Source organism: Mchenga conophoros, linkage group LG5 (assembly GCF_057382185.1).
Source record: "Mchenga conophoros isolate Kocher_MC1m ecotype Shallow Benthic linkage group LG5, M_conophoros_male_GT1.1, whole genome shotgun sequence".
Lineage (NCBI taxonomy): Eukaryota > Metazoa > Chordata > Actinopteri > Cichliformes > Cichlidae > Mchenga > Mchenga conophoros.
This window is the reverse complement of record NC_140530.1, coordinates 40,912,472-40,927,440: the sequence shown is the minus strand read 5'-3', so window position 1 is coordinate 40,927,440 and position 14,969 is coordinate 40,912,472. Positions and strand designations below refer to the sequence as shown.

The 14,969-nt window shown below is 40.0% G+C and overlaps 1 protein-coding gene and 1 long non-coding RNA gene across 3 annotated transcripts; both read left to right on the top strand.

Annotated features, from left to right (window-relative positions):
• Positions 1 to 7,450: 7,450 nt before the first annotated feature.
• On the top strand, positions 7,451 to 7,955 carry LOC146575173 (uncharacterized). The gene is made up of 2 exons (XR_014892538.1): positions 7,451 to 7,579; positions 7,748 to 7,955. It is a non-coding gene; the product is annotated as an uncharacterized LOC146575173 (long non-coding RNA).
• Positions 7,956 to 12,429: 4,474 nt separating this feature from the next.
• Positions 12,430 to 14,693, top strand: LOC146575172 (apoptosis inducing factor BLCAP). Of its 2 annotated transcripts, none has more exons than XM_085275664.1 (2): positions 12,430 to 12,550; positions 14,246 to 14,693. In XM_085275664.1, the coding sequence occupies exon 2, from the start codon at positions 14,430 to 14,432 to the stop codon at positions 14,691 to 14,693; it is 264 nt and encodes an 87-aa protein (XP_085131790.1). In that variant the 5' UTR covers positions 12,430 to 12,550; positions 14,246 to 14,429. The 2 variants fall into 2 exon arrangements, with proteins under 2 accessions (XP_085131790.1, XP_085131791.1); XM_085275665.1 differs by having other exon boundaries at positions 12,437 to 12,545.
• The last annotated feature ends 276 nt before the right edge of the window (positions 14,694 to 14,969 follow it).

Genomic DNA, 14,969 nt, shown 5'->3' with positions numbered 1-14,969 from the left:
TCCAAATCTTTCAGGTAGTTTGTGTTGACTGGAGTGAGCTGACTGGACGAGGCTATGTCGTCCTCAACATGACACAAAACATCAACTGCGTGAGTACACCTCGACCTGACTTATGCATTAGTATACATAAGATGATGCCATGATCGCCTTTTGGAATCAGAAGTAACCAAATTTGGATGAAAGAGGATTGGGCTAATAAAACCCTAGAATTTAAATTGCAAAATGTGGAGCACAGACTCTTTGGACCATCTGGATCTCACAGAAGACTTTACTGTTTATTTCAAAATTCCATTTAAAATGCTTTACAAAACACCAACACCACAAAATGATTGACAGTAGGGGTGCAACATACACAAAATTCACGGTTCGGTTCGATACTTTGGTGTCACGGTTCGATATTTTATTGATACAAAAAATGTTCATGCCTTTTTAATTTGTCATTTATTAAAATTATAAATATATATTTTAACTCAAAAGTACAGTTTTTAAATTTAATGTTGCTGAAAAAAGAAAATAATAAAAAAAATAAATCTATCTGATCGAGAAATCACTCATCTTTGGAAAAGAGAGTTTATTACAGAGAAATGTCTCTTTCCAAAATAAAAGCTATACTATCCGCTTCTTCTGGGCTATATTCTCAGCAGCATATTAAACATAGCAGGTCCCCATAAGGAGAATCCTGTGCTAACGGCTGTCTAAATGACTCGGGTAAAGTTTGTAGCATGCGTGCTTGTTGTTTTTGTCTGCTTCCACTTTGCACTACAATGATGTGAGCGTAAATGCGCAGTCATATTCATTGTGTTCCCACTAGTGCTGTCAGCCTTAATCTGAAATGACGTTAACGCCACAACACGGCAAATCTCCGTTAACGAGCTACCGCGGATCACCGTGCGTGGGGCTGGACGGCGTCAACACGTTAACGAGCAAACTGCGCTAACGCAGTAGTTCCCACCCATGTAATTGAGCATTGCGTGGCACATCCGACATACTGTTTTACTTTTGTCCATGACGCGCTTACCTTCAGGGTCATACTTCACATGAAGACCAAAATAGTTCCAAAGGCCAGATCTGAATGAGGGTGGGGGAGGTTCAATTTGCCATGTTGCAATGAGCTTAGCTTCTGTCTTGCTAGCTTGTGCTGCGCTCAGTGGATCTGCGCTTGACAGTGCAGTCTAGGCGGAGTAGTCGAACGCAGATTCACTGAGCTCTCAACACAGACAGCATTGTCAGAAGGAAAGTTGATAAAATAAATTAAAAATTTTGTTTGATAGATATGCATACCGAACCGAAAGCACTGTATCGAACGGTTCAATATCGATACGTTGCACCCCTAATTGACAGATGCAGTTTTGTGACTCAGTTCTCTTTTTGGAGCCAGCCTCATGTGGCCATTAGAGGAACTGCACCTGAAGCGGTTCCTCTAATGCCCCTTTGTTCAGTCAGGGGTCATTTTTAGGGGTTAACTGCCACGTCAGTGATGTTTATCAATCTGTTACAGTTTCTGAAAAACTACAGACACAGAAACATCCCTATAGTGTTTGGAACTGATCTGCAGTTATGCAATTGTATGAAGGTGAAATTAAAGTTTAGCTGGCTAAATTCACTTCGTTACATGGCGACTTTGTACATCTGTAGTGGTTAGAGATGGATCTGAATCCTGTGCACACGATAAGTATAAACTTTATTTCATGACATTTTTTAAACATTCAGGAATACGTTTAACCCCATCTGCACTGCTGAGTGCATGGACTGCTACTTAGAAAATGTCTATTGTCTATTTGTCTATTAGTCTAACGTCTGGTTAGTAATGATAACACTATGTCTAATAGTAATATTTAATATCAGAATATTTACTTGTAATTCTTTCAGTTCTTACTATTATAAGTACATATAATACCAATTTTTTCAGCAGTCTGATTCCGTTTCAGCAAATTAGTTTAAGAAAATTCAGTGCAGTTGATCTTGGAGATAGCTGTGACCAGCTGTGGTTTGGGCACACAGTTTTGCTTTTACATGACAATAAACCACTAAAATCTGTTTGCAAGCAGACCGAGACACTCATTCTCAGGTGGTCTGTTTGGTCTGAACCAGTCCAAACAGGTCAGATACAGTGGGGCAAAAAAGTATTTAGTCAGCCACCGATTGTGCAAGTTCCCCCACCTAAAATGATGACAGAGGTCAGTAATTTGCACCAGAGGTACACTTCAACTGTGAGAGACAGAATGTGAAGAAAAAAAAAAATCCATGAATCCACATGGTAGGATTTGTAAAGAATTTATTCGTAAATCAGGGTGGAAAATAAGTATTTGGTCAATAACAAAAATATAACTCAATACTTTGTAACATAACCTTTGTTGGCAATAACAGAGGTCAAACGTTTACTATAGGTCTTTACCAGGTTTGCACACACAGTAGCTGGTATTTTGGCCCATTCCTCCATGCAGATCTTCTCGAGAGCAGTGATGTTTTGGGGCTGTCGCCGAGCAACACGGACTTTCAACTCCCGCCACAGATTTTCTATGGGGTTGAGGTCTGGAGACTGGCTAGGCCACTCCAGGACTTTCAAATGCTTCTTACGGAGCCACTCCTTTGTTGCCCGGGCGGTGTGTTTTGGATCATTGTCATGTTGGAAGACCCAGCCTCGTTTCATCTTCAAAGTTCTCACTGATGGAAGGAGGTTTTGGCTCAAAATCTCACGATACATGGCCCCATTCATTCTGTCCTTAACACGGATCAGTCGTCCTGTCCCCTTGGCAGAAAAACAGCCCCATAGCATGATGTTTCCACCCCCATGCTTCACAGTAGGTATGGTGTTCTTGGGATGCAACTCAGTATTCTTCTTCCTCCAAACACGACGAGTTGAGTTTATACCAAAAAGTTCTACTTTGGTTTCATCTGACCACATGACATTCTCCCAATCCTCTGCTGTATCATCCATGTGCTCTCTGGCAAACTTCAGACGGGCCTGGACATGCACTGGCTTCAGCAGCGGAACACGTCTGGCACTGCGGGATTTGATTCCCTGCCGTTGTAGTGTGTTACTGATGGTGACCTTTGTTACTTTGGTCCCAGCTCTCTGCAGGTCATTCACCAGTTCCCCCCGTGTGGTTCTGGGATCTTTGCTCACCGTTCTCATGATCATTTTGACCCCACGGGATGAGATCTTGCGTGGAGCCCCAGATCGAGGGAGATTATCAGCGGTCTTGTATGTCTTCCATTTTCTGATGATTGCTCCCACAGTTGATTTTTTCACACCAAGCTGCTTGCCTATTGTAGAGTCACTCTTCCCAGTCTGGTGCAGGTCTACAATACTTTTCCTGGTGTCCTTCGAAAGCTCTTTGGTCTTGGCCATGGCGGAGTCTGACTGTTTGAGGCTGTGGACAGGTGTCTTTTATACAGATGATGAGTTTAAACAGGTGCCATTCATACAGGTAACGAGTGGGGGACAGAAAAGCTTCTTACAGAAGACGTTACAGGTCTGTGAGAGCCAGAGATTTTCCTTGTTTGAGGTGACCAAATACTTATTTTCCACCCTAATTTACGAATAAATTCTTTACAAATCCTACCATGTGAATTCATGGATTTTTTTTTCACATTCTGTCTCTCACAGTTGAAGTGTACCTCTGGTGCAAATTACTGACCTCTGTCATCATTTTAAGAGGGGGAACTTGCACAATCGGTGGCTGACTAAATACTTTTTTGCCCCACTGTATATGAACACAATTTTGAAGCCAATTATTCATCCTAGAACCAGCACACGCAGCTGTGATGTGTCCTTCTTTGAAGAAGAGCCAGACTTTTCTCTCCCACTGCAGTAGCAAACATCAGGTGGAGGAGTGCTGTAGAGCTCTAAAACCCGGACTGCTGGGGGCTGCTTGTATTTGTGTGTGTCGGTGAACGAACATCTGTCCATGGCACCAACACAAACCCTCACCACCAATGCAGTAGTTGTTGGCACAGAAACAGGGATGGAGTCAAAGCTGAGCTACTGCAGTTTAACTTCTTTTATCCTGTTTCCTCACCTTTGTGTGTGTATGTGTGCGTGTGTGTACGTGTGTGTGTCTGTGTGTTACAGGAGGATTTCCGTTTAGACCAGGGTGTGCGGTTGTTGACGACTATAGAGCGAGTGTTTGCTCGGAGAATGAGTAGCCCTGAGGGGAACATGGGTAATCTACCTCAGCAAGCCTACACACCAGCAACACCAGCTGCTGATGAACGTGGCATCTGTGCATGGTACACCCACCTACACACCTACCCACACACACAAACACAAACAGACACACACACACACGTACACATGTACCTTAAAATGCAGAGAAAATAGTAAAACACAATAAGTACAAACAAAAATGTTTTTAACTGTTAAACTGGAACACATAGCACACAGCATCAGCATCCCTATTTATAGCCAATAGGGGGAAGAAAGATTTGTTTCCTAGTCAACAAAATACAACATTAAAATTACAAAAAAAAATGACAAAAACTACAAAATCTGATGTAATTATAAAATAAAAGTACTCACTGTGCTGTAAAATGTCATGTGTGACAGATATTATGTTAGCTTTAACTGCTTTATACTGAATGAGGTGCATTAAAAGATTCTGGAGTCAAAATCAAAAACGTCCCTGACTTCTATTTGGCCTGTTGTCCTTTAGGCTATGTGTTTGTGCACAGCTTCCAGCACTGCTGGATCAGGCCAAGTAAATCCTTTTTTGATGATTCGACCATGGGTATCAACTTCATGCTAACGACAACATCAAAACCTCTGTCAAACTGACCTGAACTTCCGGTTGGGGATTATCTGTGATGAATAGAGTTGGATCTCTGGCTACAACTCACAACAAGGGTCATAATTACAAATCTGAACAGGAGCATACTTGTCATTTTTTATATGCTCAAGCAAAAAAGTAGTTAGTCTGAGATATTAAACCCAACAGAGGATCCCTGTTACTGATTTGAGTGCACAAGCATATTAATATTCATCCATGTAGCTTGTCCAGACTGCAGTGGCTGCTGGCAGCTGTGTGACAACAATGTGCAGACAGACATGAAACAATAAAAACATTCAGCACAAATAAAAATGTATCAACAGAAGTTATCCCAGTCTTCATACTTCAACTCTGAACCAACGGTGCACCCTGAAATATTCAGTTGTGATCAGGGGTCTCAAGCAGTTTCTTTGTTCTTTGGATAAAAATAGATGGTCTGCTGTCACATTAAGTTAATTTTCAGCCTCTTTCAGGGTGTGTTATCTGAAAGCCTTCACAAATATCAAACAGTTGCAAATGTCAGGCTTCAGTATCAGACAAAGAAACATGATATAAAGAGATCCTTTAAATGAGGCATTTGATTCAGTTCTGACCCAAAGAAGAGTTTAGGAGCTTCTCAGTAACACACATATTCAAGCACACACAAGCACTATGTTGGCTCAAAGGACTGTGTCTGACAAGATATGTTTTTTATCCAGGAGTGATCCCGACCAAAGACATGCTGGGCATGCTGGCAGAGATCAAGACATGTCTGACTGAGGTACAACATCTAGAAACTTTTTAAATTTGTTGCAGCACTCTCCAGCAAATCAGATTCAAACATTTCTGCTAAGATACTGAAGAGAACACAGTGAACGTGTGTGAAATGAAATGGAAAAAAATGCACCTCTTTCTGTGACAAATCGTCGGTATGTCACACTTTTGGCCACCCAACACGTCTCTTTGTTACGCGTTCGGAAACGGCAGGAAACATGAGAACCGTTTGGAATGAATCTACACATGTACGTGGGTTACTGGTTCTATTGTATTCCATCCACAATCCTGCGTGGTTCATAGGGCCACCTCGGGACTTGATAAATCATCGGTATGTTATATGTCGGGATTGAGAATGGCCTGGTATTTCTTACAATATAAGCCCAAACATTCATGCTGACAGATTTCTTTTATTTAATACTATAGCATTTCTTTTTCAAGTGGAAAAACTGAGACATGCGCTTCTTTTTCCTATATTAAACCCCTAAAGCCTGAAATCTGAAATAATTCTGCTCCATATTATATTTGCTACATCTGGAATTTTGTTTAAATTGCTTAAAAATATATTGTGCCTTTTAGTTAAGTTTTTCAGGGGGAAAAAATCACACTGATCTTGTAGAAGTCTCAAAAACTCACAGAAAATTGTATGTGTCAAATATGACACACTAGGCATTAAGGAGTTAAGATATTTTAGGGAGTAAATGTGCAGTTACACTGCTGTTTACTGACAAAAAAGGGGAACTTTCACTGGTCCACTTAAGAGCAAGGTGAGCTGTCACAGTGTGAAACGGGTTTGACATGAGTTTAAACTAATGGTTGATTGTTGTGCATGCGTACCTTTTCAGGTGGGCGTCCAGAACTACAGTGCTGCCAGCAACTGCCCGTCTCGGCCCAGTCACACACGCAGTGACTACGGCAAGCTGTTTGTGGTTCTGGTTATCATCGGCTCCATCTGCATGGTAATCATCACATCTGGATTCATATACATCTGCTGGCAGAGACGGCTCCCTGCAACGAAAACTGCGGTAAGCACAAACACAAACCATCGCCATGCGCTAACTGTGGCCCGTGCTGATGTGCAGCTGTGCTGTCAAGTGTTTAAGACCACAGATGTTTGTCAGTGTTTACAGTATATATATATTATACCCTCTATACTTAAGTAACTTAACCTAATGTAATATGGTGTCTTGGAAGTTTAATTAACAAAGTCTGCAGACACGGTCAGCGGTAATCAACACCTTCCTTTTTTCTCATGCACACGAGAGAGAGAAGCGCCTTCAGCAGGGCGCTGGTACACAGTCTCTAAAGACGAATAGCACAGCACTTCTTTAAACACAGTTCAGACCAAATTAAAATAAAATAAATACATTTTAAAGGACATTAATTGAAATGTGCTTTCAGAAAGCTGATTTCAGTAAATAATCCATCCATTGGTGATGGGTTTTTATGTAGCGTGCAGGTTGTCCAAATCCAAATATAATATTACTAATAATATGAAAACATTATCATAATTGTATAGGTTTTAACAGTAAAATAACGATGTACTAATTTAAATGTATTAATGTGGTTAGCTTTCATATATTGTGACCAGAATGAAGGCGTTAGATCAAACATATGATGTTGGAAACATGGATCATGGTTAGGGATGATATTCATCTTAGTTTAGGTTTTGTTAAATCCCTCTAGCCTGTGTTTAGGGCTGAGGTGTATCAACGTTTCTTTGAGGTGTTCTTACTTTGCCAGACTTTTCATTGGTTTCCTCTCATTCATTTTATTTTTTGCTGCTGAGTTCATGAGAGATGAAGGTATTCATGTCTCTGAGCTGCCGCACTGGATAAATGGATTACTCTTTATAAATCTTTTGCTCCTTCTTTTCCACAGTTTCGTGCTGAGGAGCTTCACTTTGTGGTGAACGGTTGCCATGATAACCAACACTGGATGTGACTAATGATGGCCAGCCTGAGATGCAGGAAAAGAAGCCAAGTACCAATGGGCTTGCAGGAGGAGGAGCAGGAGGAGGAGGAGACAGAGGTGGGGAGGAGAGCAGTCGATGGCAGGTGATTGGAAGACTAATTGAGGGATAAAAAAAAAGATGAAGAGATGGATGAGTAAATAATGAGTAAATGAGTTACTGCTAAAGCTTCCTTTTTGAGAAAACTAAACTAAACAAAAATACATTCTGCCTGGCAACGGCATGAAGACACTAATTTTTTTTTTTTTTTTAGGTATTTGTCAATCAAGCAGCCACAGAGGAGGAGGAAGAAGAGCAGGACACACATCTCTGATTGATGAAGACGATTCTTTTATATACAGCTTATGAGAGGAAGCCCTGAGGAAGGAAGAAGATAATGAAAGAGGATGGGGAGATGGTGGCAGAAGAAAAATAATACAAATGTTTTTGATGGAGAGAACAAAGAAAGAAAGGAGAAATAAGGGAGAGAAAAGGAAGACGCTGATGGTAATAAAGTGTTGCCCAGTCAGCTGAGCTAAGACTGAGGCTAGGGGGAGTAGAGGAGGAGTCACTGACGTCATGTTTGAGATTAGACACTGAATTCACGTAGAGTCATGAGTCTCTCTGAGATCTCAGCTTTTAAAACAATCAACAGAGTGTGATTGACAAAGCTGAAATTTCATTAAAAGATTAAACTCCTGTTGGATAGGTTAATAATGCCATCACGCCATAGAAATGCCTGTGTTTAGTGTGCCTTACGCTGCTACCTTTTTGTACAGTGGCTGCATGGGACAGATTAAAAGCAAACTCTGCACAAGTCATAACTTACAGCATCATTTTACAACCCTAATGTTTGAATGTCAACGCTGTGGCACCGTTTTGTGTCACAAATCATTAGACAGAATGGCCCACTGTTTCCCTAACTGTGAAAGTAATCGAAATATTAAAGGTTTACTATGAATTGTGGTAAAACTGAATATATTTAGGTAAGTTACAGGTCAGTATTTTATATATAAGATGTAATGATTTTATAAATATGATATATTAGTTCAGGGTAAAGTAACCAACAGTGTATGAAGTTGACAAAATTACCACCAGTAGAAAAATGCCACTCCTCATATACTTTTTCCCCTTATTGTTTGTCATATCTGTAGAGACTGTCCATATTAAACACAGCCGAAGTTTGAAATAATGAGCTCATAGTCTGAAGCTCAGGCTTTGACGGGCTTGAAACGCAAGTTTTACAAAAGGATTTTTTCCACTCTCTTGCCTTGCTGATGTCAGCACTGCACCGATGTCCTGGCACAACCAGAGCCACGGCCCGACCTCCTGTAGGAGGCGGGGCTTTGAAGTCTGTTTGCAGAAACCAGCAAGTACCAACAATCAGAAAATGAAAGCAATTAAAACAGGTTCACACAGAATTTTTCATAATAATGTTTCATAATCTTCTAAGAGATATTGTGAATTAATTTAGGACTAGGGCTGTTCGATATAACGATATATATCGGATGACGATATAAAAATGTCTATCGTTTCATTTTACGCTATCGTTTGTTTCGTGGTGTCGCAAAATGAACTGTTTACAGCAATATTTTTTCATTGTTTTGATGGTCACTGTAGTGGCTATATTAATTTCCTAAAGTTCTCTCTTTCTCTTATATTTAATATAACCACACTATGGACAGACAAGCGCCTGTTTTTATGCGTTGTGGTTAGCAACAAAGATAGTAACACCATCGCGTGTCCTCTTGTTTATGTTCCACATAAACCTTTCACAATAAAGCTCAAGATCCTGTTGAGACTTTTCAAAATAAACTGAACCAAGTGAAAGAGCAGATTTTTACGGATGAGAAGTAAAAAAGAGCCGCCAGGTGCTAAAAATAAACCTTAGACTCAAATGTTAGAACAGGCTTTTATTACACAGCACGCCTAATAAATACTCACAAAGAAAGCCGTTACAACTTATGTCTAAAAATGTATTGTTTCATGCATCTGTTAAAACACTCGACTCCAGCTACATGACGCGCAGCTGGAAACACTTCCCGCAAGTCGAGCTGCCCGAGATTCACAGAATTTACAGAAAATGTTACATTTTTGTGATTTATATCGTTATCGGATGATAGAATTCTTATATCGGGATATGAGATTTTGGTCATATCGCACAGTCCTATTTAGGACTTAAAGTCACTATGGGTTACAGTTAGTGCTTGCTGTTAAACTCTATATTCGGACATCACTGACAGCAGAAAGAAAGTCCCAATACCAGTGCAGCCAATCAAATCATCAACAATTAGATGATAAGGTGTGACTACAGTGACAGCAGCGACTCCTCTAAGCTACTCCTCTGGATTACTGATGAGAAAGTAAAGCCTGTAGCAACTTTGAAAGTGAGGTTTTGGCACTTTATTGATTCCTCTTGGAAGTAGTGACTATCATCGTTGAAATGCTGCATCATGTTAAACGTCTTACATACAGTGATTCAAATATCTCTATTTTGCTTATAGGAATGGTTGTAACTGCTGAGGATGTTTACTCTGCACTCTCAAACATGTCATGTGATCGCTGTACTTGTGTGCTGCTAGCCTTATATGCTGTTTTTCTCCCCCAATAGTGCTCTAATGGCTGCTGTATGCTCCTGGCTAAGTCTTGAGGCTATGACACATGGGCAACATTTAGATGTCAAAAGCATGAAATATATAGATAGTTACAGTGTTAAAGTCGAGTCACCAGACCCAAGTCGAGCCCCAGGTGTTCAGTATTATGGTGTTAAACATTAAAGTCAGAGTTACGTTTAAGTCACAAATGGAACGACTACAGTATACACAGGGCACACAGGAGTAACAGTTTGAGTTCCAACTCAGTAAAAACACGTCTGCAGTGTTATCATCACTCCAAACTTGTCCCATTTACTTTATTCAGGGCTTATAAGATTGAGTTAGCATGGCCATTGTCTGACTTTAAAGGAGTCACCTCAATACACGTATGACTAACATTTAAGTTCAAATTCATTCATAAAGGATCAAAATTAGAATTAGCAGAGGTTACAAGTCCACGGCCCAATTAATAAAACACTGACTCGCTATCACTGTGATGACACAGATCAGGCGGAACTAAAACATGCTCACTGACTCATTGCTGTAGTTGCCCATCTTCATTTTCATCAAGATGCTGCCTGTTTTATCTCTTACTCTGACTTTTCTTGATGCATCAGTACTGTACATGGCTTCACTCAAACCCACACGGATTAATATGCACCATGTCAGCTAAGCAGTATTTATGGAGCGCTGAGGACACATGCAGAGATGGAGAACGATCATGAATACATTAAATGGTTGCCCGCAGTGTGGATTATGTGGTTGTCAAGCACAAGATAGCTAGGGTGGAGACTACCGAAAGTGTGCACTACACAGAAGAAATCCAAATGGAGCTTTATCATTCTGTTTAATATCAGGCAAAGCACAAAATACAGGCAGGCTCTTTGTTGTTATATAGATGAGCATGTAGCTTTCAGCCCTGCAGTAAGCATCAGTATAACAAAACATACAGCTGGCGTTGCTGAGAAACTTTAATTTAGACAAATTTTGTTGCTTGAAGTGATCGTTTAACAAATTCTGCTTCTTCACATTTTTGATTTTATACGTTTTTGTTTTTAGGTTCTGATGGCAAGCGTGTGGATAGTTAACAGTGCCAGCACAAGTTCAGTTGTAGCAAAAAACAAATGAGCCCTTAGTTTGTATAAAGAGTTTGTTGATATGATTTTAAATCAATATGTAAACTTTTCTTTTTTTTTTTACTTTTCATTCATTATTTTGAAATATTTTATTTTTAATTTAAAAAAGTTTTTTTCTATGTCTGTTTGTTTGCATTTACACAAACATATGGTTTCACATTTTTGGTTGTCATTGTAATAATTGTGACAAATAAAGTTTGAAGAAGATGGGATACTGTGGTTTGTCATCTCCCAATTGTAAGTAACTGTATGATATCACAGTTCATTGGATTTAATGCTTAGCTTAAACTAGATTCTTCCTCTTTTCAGCAGATGCATTAAATTACATGAATAAACCCCGACAAGCACCCTAACCACTAACAAAAAAACATGATTTATAAGCTATTGTTGATTTCAGTAAAGACCCTGAAAAAGTTCACTTAGAGTCTGGGTGGTTGACTCGCATGCCATAATCGCTACACATGTTCCTGTATACTATGCCAGCTACTTGGTGACGGCGTTCCATGTATGCCTTGCATGCTAGCATCTTGCACCCTGCTGTTATGTACTAGATTGTCTCAGTGACATTTTTACACTGCTTGTATTTGGGGTCTTGCCTGGTATGGCATTTAAACTTCTCTAACTGTCCTCTAGCCGCTACTTAAGATCAGAGTCTAAAAATGAATCATGAATACATACTTTGGTTAAAACAGTGTCTGCATCTGCATTTCTGATAATTTTCACTTAAATCAGAGTAAATATCATATTCTGGGGAGTTTATTTTCAGATGCGGATTTGGTAATCTAGTTATCCAGAAGCAGGGTGTGTGATCAAATCACAGACTACCATATTTGTTAGAAAATGTCAGCCAATGTGGCTTTGTGGCACAAGGAACAAGATATTTCAGGCCTGAGTGATTCTTAAATCGAATCTGTATAAGCTGTTCTGAGTTTTTTGTTTTTTCTCTTTATAGAACAATTTTCAAATAAATTAATGGGTATTATTTTCAAATAATATTCATCAAATTATCCAAGCAGCAAAGAATAACAGCACACAACACACAACAGATTTTATAAATACAGGAAAACTCTCCAGCAATCAAAATATTATTACAGAAGAATTCGAGAAGTTTATTCTATATTAATAGACCAAGCTTAACGATATCATATTTGGTCCAAGTAAAGTTATCAACAGTAAGTTATTAAATATAATCAGGCAAGTCACAGACACCTAAACTTCTTCGCTCTACCTCCACACGGGTCCTTTAAGCTAACGCTAATGCTAGTTAGCTACGTACGCAGTCGGTTGATGAAACGGAGATGATACCGGTGGTTTATTTTTGCTGAGAATGAGCTCAAAACATGTCAGGTTTGTTTCATAATAATTTATAGTTGGATTGTAATACAGGTGGCCACCTTTACAGACTCTGGTTTTTCTCGATAGCGGAAGCAAGCGTTTGTTTTCCAAGCTAACTTAGCTGGTTAGCCTCAGGTGCATGCTGTTGTTAATGCAGTCCTCCGTTCACAGCTAGCGCTACACGGGGGCCTGTCCCATTACTTACAGGGTGTCTACACCAAGACTCAAATATTGTCTTTTTTGGTACAAACAAATCGGACTTTTTCATTTTTTAATGATTGTTTAAAAAGCAGCTTTTAGCTAACGAACGTTACCGCCCACTGCAATGTGTTTTCGCGGAACAGGTTAGCCGGATAAATCCATTTAATTACACTCTAATAAAAACAACTCGCTGCACGTACAGTGTATCAAAAGCAAGAATATTTAGCCATGTTGTGGTCTACGCTTTTTCTCCCAGATTTGTCTGGCAACGTTAAATTGGTCCATTATTGTTTTTCAAATAGTCTGATTTGCCCTTTCTAGACTCTAGAGAAGTCTTACCCGGAGAGGATCACTGTATGAAAACTAAATTTCCTCTATTAACACGAAGGCTAACTAGGTAGCAAAGCGTAAGAGCTGCCCTTGAATTGAACGAATGTTAATCAAAGCAGCAGGCATTTAAGCAGAGGGTTAACAGCAGCGACATTCATAACGTCGTAGGTATATTTTAAAGTTAGGTGGTCATGTGGCAGTCGGAGAGCGAGCAGCTGTCCCTGACAGTCAGCTAGTGGCAGCTGGTTTAGTTATTGAAAGAAAGCAGCCACTGTCGTGTTAAACCCAGCGCACGTTGATTATTTTTTTTCCACATTAAATAAGGCGAAGTAAGTTTTGTTAATGTGCTTGGAGGCCTAAAGATAACCACGCAGGTAGTTAACATTAGCCGAGCAGCTGATCTCGGTGTGTTAGGCCCTTTAAGGAAGTTGGCACACTAATAGTTGAGTAAATGTTTACTTTCGGGAGGCTTTAACAAGTACTGGGTCACTGATTAGGATTTTGAGTGAGGCAAGTCTCACTCCTCACATTCGTGCTACACTTACCTGCCTGGTGTTTTGCACCCCAGTTTGCATGTTAGCTGTTTTGAATGTTATGTTTTTCTAATTTAACTTTAACTTGTGTCTTGGAGTGTTTGTGTACCCACGTTTAATATTTGCCAAACATGCAGCCATGTGAATATTACTAAAGAAGTGGTTCTAATAATATTACCATTCAAGAGCTGGCTTGAAGAGGAGGTGAGAAGGAAACTCAACTGTTGTCATGTTTTATGTAGGGGAAAAAACTTTATTTTTCTTCATATCTCCTGAATTATTTATTGACACAAAACAACAAATAGTTCCAAAACAGCATCTATAAAAAGTGTGAATTAAATAAAACTTTTTTTCTTTTTACATTTATTTGAAAATAAAAACAAAAAAGGTCCATCACAGTTATGCTGACATATAGAAAGATCAGTTTTTTTATGTGGGCTTTGACATACTGAAACCTAAAATATGTTTTTCTTTATCAAGAAGCTGAAAATAACAGGAAACGTAAGATAAACAGACTCTGACTGTATGAAGCTAGATTGTCTCGTCACTCCCCAAAAGCCCGTTTTAAAATAGAGGAAGCTCAGATAGATATGTTTGCCCAGATTATGAGTCTTCTAACTTTTCTTTTCACCGTCCTGTGCAGGGATGATCTGATGGTAACATCTGGCTGCTTTGACATCTTTCTGCATCATCCCAGCTCTGTTGGATAGAGGAACGCTCCCACATCTGCGAAGAGCTGTTGTCATCTCCACTCTGAACCTATCAGAGACCCTTCATTCATAGATCTGAAACAGAAAACATCTTCTGCCTCCTTCCAAAAAGAGACAATGTATTGCCTTCAATGGCTGCTCCCTGTGCTGCTCATCCCCAAGCCGCTGAACCCAGCTCTGTGGTTCAACCACTCCATGTTCATGGGGTTCTACCTGCTCAGCTTCCTGCTGGAGAGAAAGCCCTGCACCATCTGTGCCTTGGTCTTCCTGGCTGCCCTCTTCCTCATCTGCTACAGTTGCTGGGGCAACTGCTTCCTTTACCACTGCCAGGATGCTGCACTCCCGGATGCTGCCCACGACCCAGCCATTGTTGGGACCTAGGAGAGGAGGAGCACCAGCAGCAGCAGCAGCAGCACCAGGAAGTGGAGGTGGGGGGAGCAGGAGTATAAGGCAATGCTGAGAAATTATTGTAGAAAGATACTGCCATGCTTAGAGTGGTGAAAATTGCTGGAGGGGAATACCAAGAGTGTTCAGCCAAAGACAAACTAAAGAAGAAGAGCTGGTCTTGGAGGGTTATGAACGCTGTCTTTTCTTTTTTCTTTCTTAATGCTGTAAAGAAGAATTTGAGGAATGGGAAAGGGTGCCAGAGGTCACATT